Source organism: Lupinus angustifolius, chromosome LG01, assembly GCF_001865875.1.
Source record: "Lupinus angustifolius cultivar Tanjil chromosome LG01, LupAngTanjil_v1.0, whole genome shotgun sequence".
NCBI classification, from domain to species: domain Eukaryota; kingdom Viridiplantae; phylum Streptophyta; class Magnoliopsida; order Fabales; family Fabaceae; genus Lupinus; species Lupinus angustifolius.
In genome coordinates, this window is record NC_032009.1 from 31,905,871 (window position 1) to 31,920,905 (window position 15,035).

Below are 15,035 nucleotides of genomic sequence, written 5' to 3' on the forward strand. Positions count from 1 at the left end.
TGTTCTTTTTGAACAGGATTTTTTTAGCCAGAACCTTTTCAGCTGGATCAGAAGAATGGTAGTGGGATCCAGCTCTTCCTTTGGGCTCTCTTCTTACATGTTTACTTCTTTAGGCACATCCTTTGATGATTACTCCTTAAACTATTAGCTGGACCTTTGATCATTTTCTCTGGAGATTGATAACTATACTTCGTTATCAAGTATAACTATACAACAAAAAGAAGAATAATAAAAGGACAAAGGAAGCAATGGGGCATTTCATTACTATAATGTGCTTCTTATCAACTTTTTCATGTAAAGAATTATTTATGCATTTTGGTTTCCACATTCTTACGTTTCATTGATGACTATTTGTATTATTTGTTTCTTCTATCAAAAGAAGAACAAAACAACAATAATCATATTTATTTTAAGAAACCCTTTGAAACCACGTCAATACATGGCATCCTTTTAACTAACGTTTTCTTGTCTTTTTCTTCAACGGTGTATGGTGTGCATCAAATATAATTGAATTTTTTTTATACTATCAGGGTACCCATCACCCTTTTTGGGTAAGAAACTAAACAATTTCAGGGTACTTTGTTGCCCCTCTCAACAAGTGTTGCTTCTAAGAATCGAACCATTGACCTTTTAATCATCTTGAGGATCTAACGATACCTTACACCACTAGACCAACACATTGTTGGTCATCAAACAGTGAATGATACAATTACTTTGTCATAAATCTATAATTAGGGATTAGACACGCATTTATTTTATGGGTACTTTTTGCTTGTTTCCTCTTCATGAGTAACATTCCCAAGTTCTTTCAAGAAATTCGGTAAAAGTCATGTGTTCATAAGATTTATTGGCTGAGTAATTTCGGTATGGATTTAATTGTATCAGAGTCTAAAGTATAATTCACTATCAATGACACTTAAAAACATTTATAATTTTTGAAATAAGACTCTAGCAAGGTCATAAGCCACTTTTATAAGTATTTTCATAAGCCCAAATAACTCTTCCAAACAGACACTGAAACCCTTGTGCTTTTAGGCTGTTTCCTTGCCAAGGAGTATGATCTTAAGTTTAAGTGCAAAATAAATGCAAAATTGTCATGAAAGCTTTTAAACTAGGTTATGGAATAGACCTTTACTACTTTAGATGTGTCACACAAAATAAGGTTGTCTGTATCAGCTGGGGTGGTGCATAGATGATTGACCTGCCAAAAAAATGTGCATAAGTGAATGCATAATAGACATATCTAGCAGAAGCAAAACAATAACCAGAACCTAAAAGTTCCTATGAAATTGTGGTACAAAACTCACTTTGTGGGTTACATTGATGTTCAAATGTAAGATAGCATTGTTGCTGTCACTTAATAACCCAGCATCAGGATAGCTAGACCAATTCCATACCTTCACCAACTTGTCATTTCCTCCAGATATGATGAATTTGCCTCTCTCCCCAAACATTGAAAATGCGCTGTTACCGATCCAAGTTAGGGGACATGTGCATTTAGTGTAAAGATTACCACATTGCAGATAAGGAATTGACTTACAGGGCAGAGACAGCTGCGGTATGGCCACCCAAAGAGTAATCCAAATGCAACCTCTTTTTCCCATTTTTATCTGGATCCACGTTGCTAGTTGATCTACCATCTTTTGATCTTGGTTGAGATCTTTTTCGTAAGTTTGAAGAGCTTTTTGACTTGACAGCATTCATTTCTGATTCGATGTTAATCACATTAACAACTCCATCACCCCTTGCAACAGCACATACCTTGTCTAATTTATCTAGCATGTCGACTTCTGGAACAGCTATTGCATGAATAAAAGCAGGATTGAGACACTGGCCAGCCATGCCACTAGACACGTCGATTAAACCTGCAGTGATAAACAGCAATATTCAATATAATTTTCCTTTCCCTTTATTGTAATATTCAGTTTCCCTTTATCGTAATATTACTCACATTGCTTCTTAGTGTATACATGCATGTATGAGTTAAGAAAAGAAAAAGGCCACCATATTAAGTGTATAATTCAACTAAGAAAACAAAATCAGCAAAAGGATCATGAGTTGACATTGAACAAGGCACCAGCTGCCAGTTCAGTTATCATCTACCATGCATGTATGCCTTGTGTGTGTGTGTGTATAATATACATATATATATATATATATACATACATACATATATATATCCACAATTCCAGACTTCATGAAGAACTTTTCATTTCTTCAAAAATCTACCTGCTTGTGACTTGCACCTGTCAACAATGACTAGCCCCTAACCAGCATTTTCATGTTTTACTTTATAAACACTTTGTAAAAGGCTTATCTTGTCATTTATATCTACTGTAGAATCATGGTCAAGGGAAACTAGGGTTGTAAAAAGCATTCAAAAATAATTAAAAACATCACTATACTTGAAAGTTTCCTATTTCAAAATAAAGTATCTCCTAATGTAAGGAGATAAATTACAATTATCTCCTGATCCCACTTAAACTTTGACATTTGTCATTGTTTTCTTTATTTCTTCTAAAAACTGACAGTAATTTGACAGTCTTATTCGACTTCTAGGGTCCAATTTCATTCATTGTGATACCTCTTCCTTTCGAATTTTCTGTACTGAGAATTAGACTTTTTAAAATCTGCAAATCCTACATCTGTTTTGGATTGGTTGGTTCTAAAATATGAATCATTAATATTCTGAGTTTCTCACTTATCTTATCACCCAATCAATAGTTAAAGGAAGAATAAGTTAACTGTGGAACCTATTTGGAGCTTTGTTGGAGCCATTAGTGGCAACTTTAAGCATTTGGGCGAAAATAAGAAAGATGGAGATTGAGGGCTTGAGGGTGACTCCCAGTCATTACTATGACAGCTTCACTGACTGCCAACCGCCATTGATGGAATATTGAAGTCCTCTATCACAGGTTTAAGATCGCGGACAAGGACACTTCTCTGCCTTCGATCATGATGGACTACGTCCCTTTTTGGTTGCTGATATGCTTTCGGTGGTTTATTCTAGTCGTATGATGGTTGTTCATGCTACTTTGATAGAACACATGGGGTTTCTCCATGTTGCTGCTAGGTTGCAGATTGTGGAGAAAGAACAGATTTTTAGTCTCTGTAGTTGCTATTTACTCAAAGATAATTTATCTCCTTAAAAAAGAATAAAAGCATTGTGTTAGAGTTTAAGTGGATCTAGGAGATACTTTATCTCCTTCTACCATGATGTACTTTATTATGTTCCTATTTTGCTAAATGCACTCAACAAAATGAGTAATTAGATAATTCAATTGACAAAACCGAAGAGCGGTCTAATTAGATAATTCAATGCAAACTACAAATTAATAAAGACAAAGTCAGATGTTATATGAAAAACATACCAAAATCTGCTACTTTGTTAGGGCGCCCTTTGGAGAAATCCCACATCAGAAGCGTTGAATCAAGACCTCCACTAATTACTGGGGAAAAACAAAATTAGGAGTTGATTTTCTATGGATATGGATGCAAGTTTCTAGAATACAAGCATGCAACTTAAACAAATGCAAATGGTTGTTACTTTGAAACCTTATTTAAAAAAGTTCTAAAGTTTAATTAATAAATTAAAACTTGTGCTCTTACAGATTCGTTTGGTTAATACATTGAACTTGTAATTATGAGGTCTATAAATATTTTAGTTTGAACTTTCCTAATATTATTTAACCTTTAATCGCAAGTGGCTTTCATCTCTTTTGTGTATGCGCCTATGCGGGTATTTTCTACTATTCTTAAGTGCACAAACTGTTGTTTGAGGTGGCACAATAGCACCAACTTAAACTATTATCAGCAGATTAACATTTCCAAAAGGGACACACAAAATTTGTTTATAAATAACACTTTTATAAAATAAACTGGTCTTCCAGGTCAATGCAGAAAAGTAAGATGTCATATCTCAATATAAACAAGGTCAACTTTGTCACTGGAAAGGAAGAGCAAGTCCCAGAAACTTTGGACAGGAATTAGTAGCACTTTACAGTCTGTGCTTAGAAGCGAATGATTATTTTATCAATTCTTCATTGGCATTATAATGAGATAATATGTTACAATGGTAGAAGCAACAACGAAGCCTGGAGTTATATTCATTTTGTCACAATCCGTGTTTATAACACAAATACGCCAATTCATCTAAGGAAGAACAATATCAACAACTCAACAAGTAAAGATGCAGTAACATCCAGACCAGTTTCCTTCTTCATTTAATTTGACTCAATTACACTCGACATCCCTCTCGTTTCAGAAATTATACCAACCTCCCTAGAAGTTTATGTTTTAAGGGATTTAAGACTAATGACAACATAAACTCAAGGGAGATCGATTTAATTTCTAAAACAAGAGAGATATCGAATGTAATTAAGACAAGCCGGAAGGGGGTGATTGTAATTATTTCCCAATTTTTCATGACATCTAAATCTCTTTGGTTACCAAGAGGTCACGGGTTAAAATCTTCGAAACAACCTCTTCATTTGCGGACATAAGGTTGTTATATCTACCCTCCCCAGACCCCACTAAGTAGGAGCCTTGTGCATAAGGCTGCCCTTTTTTGTTTAAATCCCTTGGGTTAATGAATGTGTGTGTCTGTGCAAGCGTGCGTTTGCAATTGCCACTAGGCTTGGCATACACTTTCACTGCACATCCTAGGAACTCCAATTTAGAAAGAACTAGAAATTGTTCATTCTGTCTTTGATGGTCAGCCCTTCCAGCTCATAGACAGTATTGTCAAGCAGTTCAATGGCACATGGACTTGATGAGTCAGCATGTAAAATTTCATACAAATTTCTAATGTCTCTTTCCAATAAGACAATGGGTATTCCATCATGATGGAAAGCTGACATTAGACGACTTACTCAAGTCCGCTCCAGGCATAACAATCATATCATCATAGAAAATAAAATAAAAAACATTTGAAGTGGGGTAGGGACATGGTGCTGAGGGAGGGGGTTACATGGAACAAATAAACAAGACTATATAACTACCTTCCCAGGAGTGCCAAGGAAGGAATTGCACAGAGCTACAGATCTGCAACACAAGGTCAAGGTGAAATAAACAACAACATTATCAAGACATCAAATTACTTAATAATCGTAGAAGAACAAAATCATAGGAGGGTAAAATGGGCCTGATCTACAAAATTAGCAGCAATGTAGTGAAGCACAGCTAAAAAGCAAGAAGGATACACTTGTATGACCAGCTCGTAGAGTTTTATACAGGCATTGATGGCGAATGTCAATTATCTGTAAAATAAATTTTCAATCATTCAGAATAAAATGAAAATGTAGTATACTTACATTAACTAGGCTTTTCTTAAATTAAAAAGCAATAGAAAAATAAAAGAGCATGCAAAATAATGAATAATATATCGCATTAGATGAAATGAAATAAATCTCTTTCTTATGCTATGTACTGAAGCTTTTAGAATACAATGCCGGCTAATGGTTTTTTGAGAGAATAGATCAGTATTGCCAGGCACTTAGAAAATTCAGTTAATGTCGCCATAGGAAATAACAAGAAGGATCCAATTATCCCAAACATTTAAGCTATTAGGTGGAAGCCCGTGAATGACATTATCTTAGATGCCTACTATTACCTGGAGGGACTACAGATATAATGAAATATGAAGAAGCTAAGGAGAAGCATGGGATTAACACCCCATGTGATCAGAGGAAGCCCGTGAATAACACTATCTTAGATGCCTACTATTACCTGGAGGGACTAAAGATATAATGAAATATGAAGAAGCTACCGAGAAGCATGGGATTAACACCCCATGTGATCAGAGGAAGCAGTGTGGCTTCAAGCAACCAACTACACATGTGGCTTGGTAGCGGGAGGACGGAAAGAGAATGTATTAGGGGTGACAAGAAGGAATGAGAAAAGGGCAGGGAAGAAATTAGTCAGGGAGAGGGAAGAGAGACCAGACACTCTCAAAGTACCTGGGTTATCTGCACATCCTTATTTTTTCTTTCTTTGGTTGAGCGTATTTTGTTCTGTTTTACAGATCAGAGACTCCACTGGTCTTGATAATGCTCTGATTTTGGATCATAGTTGGAGATAACTAGCAATTTCTATCCTATTTTTCTTGTAATTTCTGGCCAAGTTTGTATTCTCTAAACCACCCCCTTCATTCAAGAGGGTTTGAAGTGTGGGCAATGCGCAGGGCAAAACGTGGGTCCATTTTTACCTTGAGCAAAAATTTCAACTCTTTCAGAAGAATGGGGCAGCAAGGACATCATAGAGACACTTATTACCATATGAAATGGAATTCATAACAGCTGATAAATGAAATATTTCATTAGAGAAAGTCAGAAAGTGTGTGATGAATAAATATGAAGCATACCTTCACCTCACCACCATCATCTGCTGCAGCAAGAAATGAAGACTTTGAGTTGCATGCAATCTGCAAAACCAGACACATATTGGTATTATAAATTACGATAGCATTTTTAACAAATGAAGTGCATCTCCTTACAAGGATAGCATTAGTGTATATACAACAGAATGGAGGAATGTGCAAGAAAATATAAGCCCAGGTACAGTGCCCCAAAATATCGACATTTTCAGTATCCTCTGTTGGTCAAGAAGGCACACAACCATACTCCTTATTCCTGTTTAAAACCATCACCTAACACTGAACAGATTTCATATCAAAATCACAGACAAAAAAGCTCAGGTGATACCACAGATATCTCAGACAAACAGCTCAAATTAACCCTGCCCATTAGTACTTTTGTCCAAATAAATGATTTGGCTTTAAATGAAGCCTTGGATTTCCAAATGGATTTAATGATGAGGGATGTTTGAAGGTTAGGAATATGAGTAAGAAGCTGAAAAATATTTGTAAGAGGAAACACTAGAAGAACCCTGGAAGAAGGCTCAGGTAAAACAGAAGTGATAATATTCCACACTTCAAGCTATGTTCTCTTCATTTGGACTGAGCATTTTCCTGTCTATTTCATTCATTTGCCTGGCTTTCAGGAGTTGCTTGCCAGCCCTTTCCGGTTTAATCTACTCCCTTGTGACCTGGTTTCCCCGATCAAAGGGCTGCTTGACTGTGTATCCACCATGACTTAAGTTGTCCTCCATTTGGATTTGCAGCTGTTCGGGAATGTATTTACCACAATTTGCCATTGTTTTGACTTGTATTGGGTCCGTTTGGTCATATTCCAGTAAGGGTTGCATGTGCTTGGGTTTGTTTGGATGGATTTGCTGCTGGTTGGCTGGGTTTGTTTGTAACAAGCTGAGATCTTACAGCTTCAGTTTAAGGGGGAGTCTTAAAAATATAAGCATTTATATTACAATATTAGCACTTGATCAAATTAAATTATGTTGATTAGCTAGCTACTGATTATTAAGCCACCAGTTAGTTTTTAATCAAAAGATTGTGATAAAGTTACAAATAAGAGATCATCCATCAACCCACACACAATTGCTCCCACACTCTGTCAGAATGATTCACCAATTTCTATATCATTGAAACCTCTAGGGTAATGAATGTCTCAATTTAAGGTTTAATATCAATAGAATAAAAGTTTATGCAGAGTAGAGTGATGTAATAAGCAAGAAAAGGCCACTGAAAAAGAACCGTTCCATGTTTGAGACATTTTTCATTAATTTGAGTTATAAATTTATGATAGCATTCATTGATGTAAATGGTATACAAAAACAAAAAAATACGATAATAGAGCTTCATTTTGCTTTCATATGCCTAGAACCGGTAGGAACATTCCAAAAGATCTAGTAATGCACAACATTATACTTGAATACAAGTCATACTATCTACCTGGTTTATCTCCTCCTTGTTGTAATTATAACTCTCTAATGGCTTCCATTCTCTGTTGGCCTTGAAGACAAACATAATATATAGAAGATCAGTATAATAATCTTTCTGAACAATATAAATAATTAAGGTGCGAGAAGAATAAATCACAATTAAAGTATAAGAAAATCATGGAAGCATATCAAGATATCCTTAAGACAAAAACAAGCAATGCAATATATGTCAGATGTATATACTTAAAGAAGTAATAAAAGGAGAGAAGGGTGTCTTGTAAAAGGAAAAAGAAAGTACTGCAATCAAATATTTTTGTTGCCCATAAAATGCTTACCAGACGCACATCGAAACACTTGATCTCTTTTCCTGAGGAAACATAAATCATATCTTCATTCCCTGAATCAAGCAACAATTGTTTGAAAAAGATGTAAATAATATCATCTATAGGTCGCAAATTGGATGATGCCAACAATGGATTTAAAAAAAGGCTACTGACCAAATGGAAGTTCATAAACATACTTATGCTCTTTTTCTCAATAAAACTAAGAAACTTATTACACGAAGAGAAAAAAATTACCAAGTGATGGAAGGATGAACAGAAGTGATGCACTTATAAATTCGTGTGGTTTTACAATACTTGGTACACTACAACAAGAGTGAGGTTCAGTACAATTGTAAGGTTGTTACCCTTGTAGCATGAAGGTCATGAGTTCAAATCCTGGAAACGGTCTCTTCACTTTCGACGATAAGGTTGCCTACATCTACACTCTCAAACCTCACAAAGTGGAAGCCTCATACATCGGGCTGCCTCGGTACACGACTATCCTATCATCACATGGCTTATTAACTAAACTACAGTATTCATTGGAAATTAACCACAGTTAGACATGAGTCAATGAGCTAAGACTTCACACAATAATTACCACCAAATAATTTTCTATCTCTCCAACCATCGAGACTTATAACTTATAACTGTCCATCATCCTAATCTTGTGATAATTTGAAAGAGAAAAAAACTGAACATCAATAACAATGGAATCAAGACATATAATACTGATATAATAGAATAGATAAAGAGGTTAATTAGAAAACAACATACCTGGCTTGAAACATAATGACGAAACGGGTTCGGTACTAACATCCATAAGAAGTTCTGAGAAATCTTTGCATCGCATATCAAACCAGCAAACGCGACCATCCTTTCGTTTTGTTTAACATAATTGAATCATACAAATTAGAATCATATATAATAATAACAATCAAGGTGAGTGAGTGTTAGAATCTTGAAATTTGGTGTAAGTGAATTAAACGAGAAAGCGATAGAAGGAAAAAATGGGAAAATTGAGAAGGAAGAAGGTAATACCTCACCGGAAGTGACGATGACACCAGGACGGTCACGTGAGGCAATGCAGCAAGAGGTACTGTCTGTGTGACCTTTTAGGCGTCGAGGCTTTGGAAGAATCTGAGTAGAATTTGAACTACTCGCCTTGTCATCTTCCATTGCCGCCATTGATAGCAGTTTCTTCTTCTCTTTAGAAGACTGATGAGTGAACCACGAGCTCACACAAAGAGGGAAAATGGAATCACTCTCTTTATTTGTTTTTAATATTTCTTTAATTAAATGAGACATGAACACAACAAGGCATTGATATAAGCATTCAATTCCTGATTACTTATAAAAAGGGATACTCACGAATTAAATTAATTACTTATTCGTAAAATTATCTTAGTAGTAAAGAAATGAAACATGGGGAAAATATATGGCTTGAAAAAGAACCATGTAGCTTTCGGCCGCATGAGTGATCTTATATATGGGTTATTTTGGTTTATTTGTGCTTGAATCGACAAGGTTTTGAACCATCTCCTTCACGATGCAACAAAATTTGTTTGATCATTTAACTGCTATTAGTAGGGGTGAGCAACCGAACATGGGTCGGGTCGAGTTGGGATGAGTTAAAGTTTTTCCCTTATTCGACCCTAAATGTTGGTCAGATTATTTTTGGAACCTAGACTTTGTTTTAGACTCGAAGCTAACTAGACCATAAATATCGACCGAGTTAGCCTTTTAAACCCAACTCGACCTCAGACCCGATTGAATATAATGCATATTCATTTTAGATAAAGTCTTCTTAATATTATTTATTATTATGAATATGTAATTTGACATATAAAATGATATATATATATATTATTATTAATCATGTATATATAATAAAAAAATTAGAGAATCAATTATATTTTCGACCAAAAAAGTGTCTTACTCTGTACACATTTGAATAAAGACACATACAAACATGATGAGTGAATAACCATGGTTCGGGCCAAATCATGCTTGGTCCCACCCGGCCCAAAATATTGACTGTGTTTAATTTTTGAATCAAAACCTAACCCTAGACTCGATGAGACCCAATTCTATTTGGACTCGATCATGATAAGGTCATACTGGATGAGCGAGTAGGGTCAGGACTTGCTAAACCCTAACTATTAAGCTTATCAGCCTATTAAGAATTTCTTGGCCTGAATATTCCTAGGGATTTGTTAATTGACATGCTAAAGATTAAACCTGATAGGCCTACTTGAACTAGTCTTATGGTATCCTGAAGAAGCTCCAATTATAAGTGGTTCTGCTTTGACTTGTAAAAACTATTTGAGAGCAATGGTGAAAGTTGCTAATTGTCTAATTAGTCAATGAAATATGGAATCAAATTGTCACAAAATAAGTATAAAGAATTATCATATTCAGAATTACTTGAGTAATATTAGGTTTTTCAATATCTGAATGATTTAATTCACAAAAATTATCTAAATTTTGATTTCATTGACATCATTTCTATATAACATCATTAATATCCTTCTAAGAAGATTAACAACTAATCTCTCTAACCATCAATTCCTTGATTGTTATATTGAATAAGCTTGATTGTTATATTGAATAATCAATTTAACTTTATTCCTAGATACTAGGGAACAAGATCCTCTCCATCACTAGAGAGAAGTTCTTTTTTCCTTTTACTTAAAAAGTGTAATCTTATCATGAATAAAAAGGACACAATTGAAATTTCATCTTACATTTTCTTTGGTTTTTTTGGAGTACTTCTCTCTAAAACCGAAGAAGATACTCATATATTAGACCCACTAGATATATAATCTAGTTGAGACTGAAATATGTGCCCAACTAGACATTCGACATCTATACTTGTGTTTAAGATGATCAAACCAAAATAACATTAGTAAAAAAATAAACCATAGAAATCATTGTATAATCATGATTATATTGAAATGAATCAAAATAGATGTATCATACTGAATAACTACATCTAATGACAATAAGAGATAAGTTACTTACTCATTTCCATGGTAACCAACCCAACGAAGTCCTTCCATGAAACTTCTAGGGAAGAGCACCGAAATGAGCTCTACAAGGTTGCAATACCTTCAATCTTCAAATTCTCATCTCCAATGGGTAATAAAAGCCCTAAGCCCTAAAACTACAATCTTAAGCCTAAGAATCGAAAATGAAGTGGAAGGCAAAAGTACCCTAAAAATGAATGTAATTTTTTCTTTAAAGTGTTGCAGGATTGAGCACTTTTGTTAAGCTAGAGGATATTTAGTGAGCGATAACCTCAAGAAAACCTCATCTCGGTGAAGGAGATATGACTCAATGAAGGAGATACTTAATTCTCGCTCAATAACGTGAGACACCTAAATGAATCCTTGTGTTCCAAAATGCAAAACTTCTAGGATAAAATGTGTACTGATAAGGAAGAAGAAATAATTCTAGGAATATAAACTCAAAGAATTGAATGCATAAGAAACAGGGGTTCCTATGAAAGAAAGGATCCTGAATTGTCTTATTGAAGATGATCTTTAGAAGAGGATTACAAGAGAATTATTATGTTTTTGAAGAAAATGAAATTGGTAACTAAAACAGTTAAGCCTATGCTATTTATAGCTAGTTGTACAAAGCTGTCAACTAACTACTTTGCTATATTAGGAAATATACAAATATGAACTCTACTCCTTATAGGAATATTTCCTATCAATGCCCCTCCCTTAGCCAAATCCTTGTCCTCAAGGATTGAAAGAGGGAAACTTCTTCTTGAGATCATGGTAGAACTCCCAAGTTGCATCTTCAAGAAGCTGATATTTCCATTTGACTAACACTTTAGTTACAGCATGCCCTCTCCTCTTAACTGTCATTCTATCCAAAATCTGTTTTGGTTCTTTATCCAACACGACACCTTCAACAGAGAATGGTAATTGGGTAGAAGTCACGACAGACCCAATATACTTCTTCAATTGAGAAACATGGAAAACATGATGTATCTTTGAATGAGGAGGAAGTTGCAAAGAATAAGCCACCATGCTTGTAACACCGCGAATTTTACGATTTTGAATTATAAGATTTTATTAATATTTTTATTAATTATATTTTCGAAAATGAATTTATGGGAATTTTCAGTAAAGAATTAGATGAAACTATAGTTGAGTTTTAGTCTTGTAATTATGTTTCCAATTTGGTGGTAAATTTTCATGATTTTCGGAGACAGTCGGTTTTATTATTAATCATGTATATATAATAAAAAAATTAGAGAATCAATTATATTTTCGACCAAAAAAGTGTCTTACTCTGTACACATTTGAATAAAGACACATACAAACATGATGAGTGAATAACCATGGTTCGGGCCAAATCATGCTTGGTCCCACCCGGCCCAAAATATTGACTGTGTTTAATTTTTGAATCAAAACCTAACCCTAGACTCGATGAGACCCAATTCTATTTGGACTCGATCATGATAAGGTCATACTGGATGAGCGAGTAGGGTCAGGACTTGCTAAACCCTAACTATTAAGCTTATCAGCCTATTAAGAATTTCTTGGCCTGAATATTCCTAGGGATTTGTTAATTGACATGCTAAAGATTAAACCTGATAGGCCTACTTGAACTAGTCTTATGGTATCCTGAAGAAGCTCCAATTATAAGTGGTTCTGCTTTGACTTGTAAAAACTATTTGAGAGCAATGGTGAAAGTTGCTAATTGTCTAATTAGTCAATGAAATATGGAATCAAATTGTCACAAAATAAGTATAAAGAATTATCATATTCAGAATTACTTGAGTAATATTAGGTTTTTCAATATCTGAATGATTTAATTCACAAAAATTATCTAAATTTTGATTTCATTGACATCATTTCTATATAACATCATTAATATCCTTCTAAGAAGATTAACAACTAATCTCTCTAACCATCAATTCCTTGATTGTTATATTGAATAAGCTTGATTGTTATATTGAATAAGCTTGATTGTTATATTGAATAATCAATTTAACTTTATTCCTAGATACTAGGGAACAAGATCCTCTCCATCACTAGAGAGAAGTTCTTTTTTCCTTTTACTTAAAAAGTGTAATCTTATCATGAATAAAAAGGACACAATTGAAATTTCATCTTACATTTTCTTTGGTTTTTTTGGAGTACTTCTCTCTAAAACCGAAGAAGATACTCATATATTAGACCCACTAGATATATAATCTAGTTGAGACTGAAATATGTGCCCAACTAGACATTCGACATCTATACTTGTGTTTAAGATGATCAAACCAAAATAACATTAGTAAAAAAATAAACCATAGAAATCATTGTATAATCATGATTATATTGAAATGAATCAAAATAGATGTATCATACTGAATAACTACATCTAATGACAATAAGAGATAAGTTACTTACTCATTTCCATGGTAACCAACCCAACGAAGTCCTTCCATGAAACTTCTAGGGAAGAGCACCGAAATGAGCTCTACAAGGTTGCAATACCTTCAATCTTCAAATTCTCATCTCCAATGGGTAATAAAAGCCCTAAGCCCTAAAACTACAATCTTAAGCCTAAGAATCGAAAATGAAGTGGAAGGCAAAAGTACCCTAAAAATGAATGTAATTTTTTCTTTAAAGTGTTGCAGGATTGAGCACTTTTGTTAAGCTAGAGGATATTTAGTGAGCGATAACCTCAAGAAAACCTCATCTCGGTGAAGGAGATATGACTCAATGAAGGAGATACTTAATTCTCGCTCAATAACGTGAGACACCTAAATGAATCCTTGTGTTCCAAAATGCAAAACTTCTAGGATAAAATGTGTACTGATAAGGAAGAAGAAATAATTCTAGGAATATAAACTCAAAGAATTGAATGCATAAGAAACAGGGGTTCCTATGAAAGAAAGGATCCTGAATTGTCTTATTGAAGATGATCTTTAGAAGAGGATTACAAGAGAATTATTATGTTTTTGAAGAAAATGAAATTGGTAACTAAAACAGTTAAGCCTATGCTATTTATAGCTAGTTGTACAAAGCTGTCAACTAACTACTTTGCTATATTAGGAAATATACAAATATGAACTCTACTCCTTATAGGAATATTTCCTATCAATGCCCCTCCCTTAGCCAAATCCTTGTCCTCAAGGATTGAAAGAGGGAAACTTCTTCTTGAGATCATGGTAGAACTCCCAAGTTGCATCTTCAAGAAGCTGATATTTCCATTTGACTAACACTTTAGTTACAGCATGCCCTCTCCTCTTAACTGTCATTCTATCCAAAATCTGTTTTGGTTCTTTATCCAACACGACACCTTCAACAGAGAATGGTAATTGGGTAGAAGTCACGACAGACCCAATATACTTCTTCAATTGAGAAACATGGAAAACATGATGTATCTTTGAATGAGGAGGAAGTTGCAAAGAATAAGCCACCATGCTTGTAACACCGCGAATTTTACGATTTTGAATTATAAGATTTTATTAATATTTTTATTAATTATATTTTCGAAAATGAATTTATGGGAATTTTCAGTAAAGAATTAGATGAAACTATAGTTGAGTTTTAGTCTTGTAATTATGTTTCCAATTTGGTGGTAAATTTTCATGATTTTCGGAGACAGTCGGTTTCGGACCGCTGTCGGGGTCAAATCTCACCCGGTACGGCTCAAAAAGTGGTTTTTGAGTTCTGTAATTCGGAATCGAATTCCGATCACGCCGTTGGCTTCGTAATCACATTTTGAGTCGAGATAGACCCTGAGTTGGTCCATAACTATTTTCTAAAATATTTTCACTCGGAATGCCGAAATTCGAAGTTCTAACCGTAAAGTAAAATCGGACGATCATTTTTGGCTACTCGAATATTGGCCGACAATACTCGAGCATGGTTTTAATCGCGCGCGTTTCACCGAAGTCGTTGCGTC

At 34.5% G+C, this 15,035-nt stretch overlaps 1 protein-coding gene across 1 annotated transcript; it reads right to left on the reverse strand.

Annotated features, from left to right (window-relative positions):
* On the reverse strand, positions 955-9,406 carry LOC109360590 (WD repeat-containing protein 53). Its single transcript, XM_019605590.1, has 11 exons — positions 9,159-9,406; positions 8,895-8,994; positions 8,130-8,191; positions 7,805-7,864; positions 6,362-6,421; positions 5,202-5,258; positions 5,001-5,043; positions 3,372-3,449; positions 1,541-1,865; positions 1,308-1,464; positions 955-1,201 (listed from the first exon to the last, which is right to left on the reverse strand). The coding sequence occupies exons 1-11, from the start codon at positions 9,303-9,305 to the stop codon at positions 1,112-1,114; spliced, it is 1,179 nt and encodes a 392-aa protein (XP_019461135.1). The 5' UTR covers positions 9,306-9,406; the 3' UTR covers positions 955-1,111.

Coding starts and splice junctions, on each gene's coding strand:
- LOC109360590 (XM_019605590.1), bottom strand. CDS start 9,305: ATGGCGGCAATGGAAGATGACAAGGCGAGTAGTTCAAATTCTACTCAG. Junction 5,044..5,201: donor TACGAGCTGGTCATACAAGT/GTATCCTTCTTG, acceptor CTTGTGTTGCAG/ATCTGTAGCTCTGTGCAATT. Junction 3,450..5,000: donor TCCTTGGCACTCCTGGGAAG/GTAGTTATATAG, acceptor GTTTTTCCCCAG/TAATTAGTGGAGGTCTTGAT.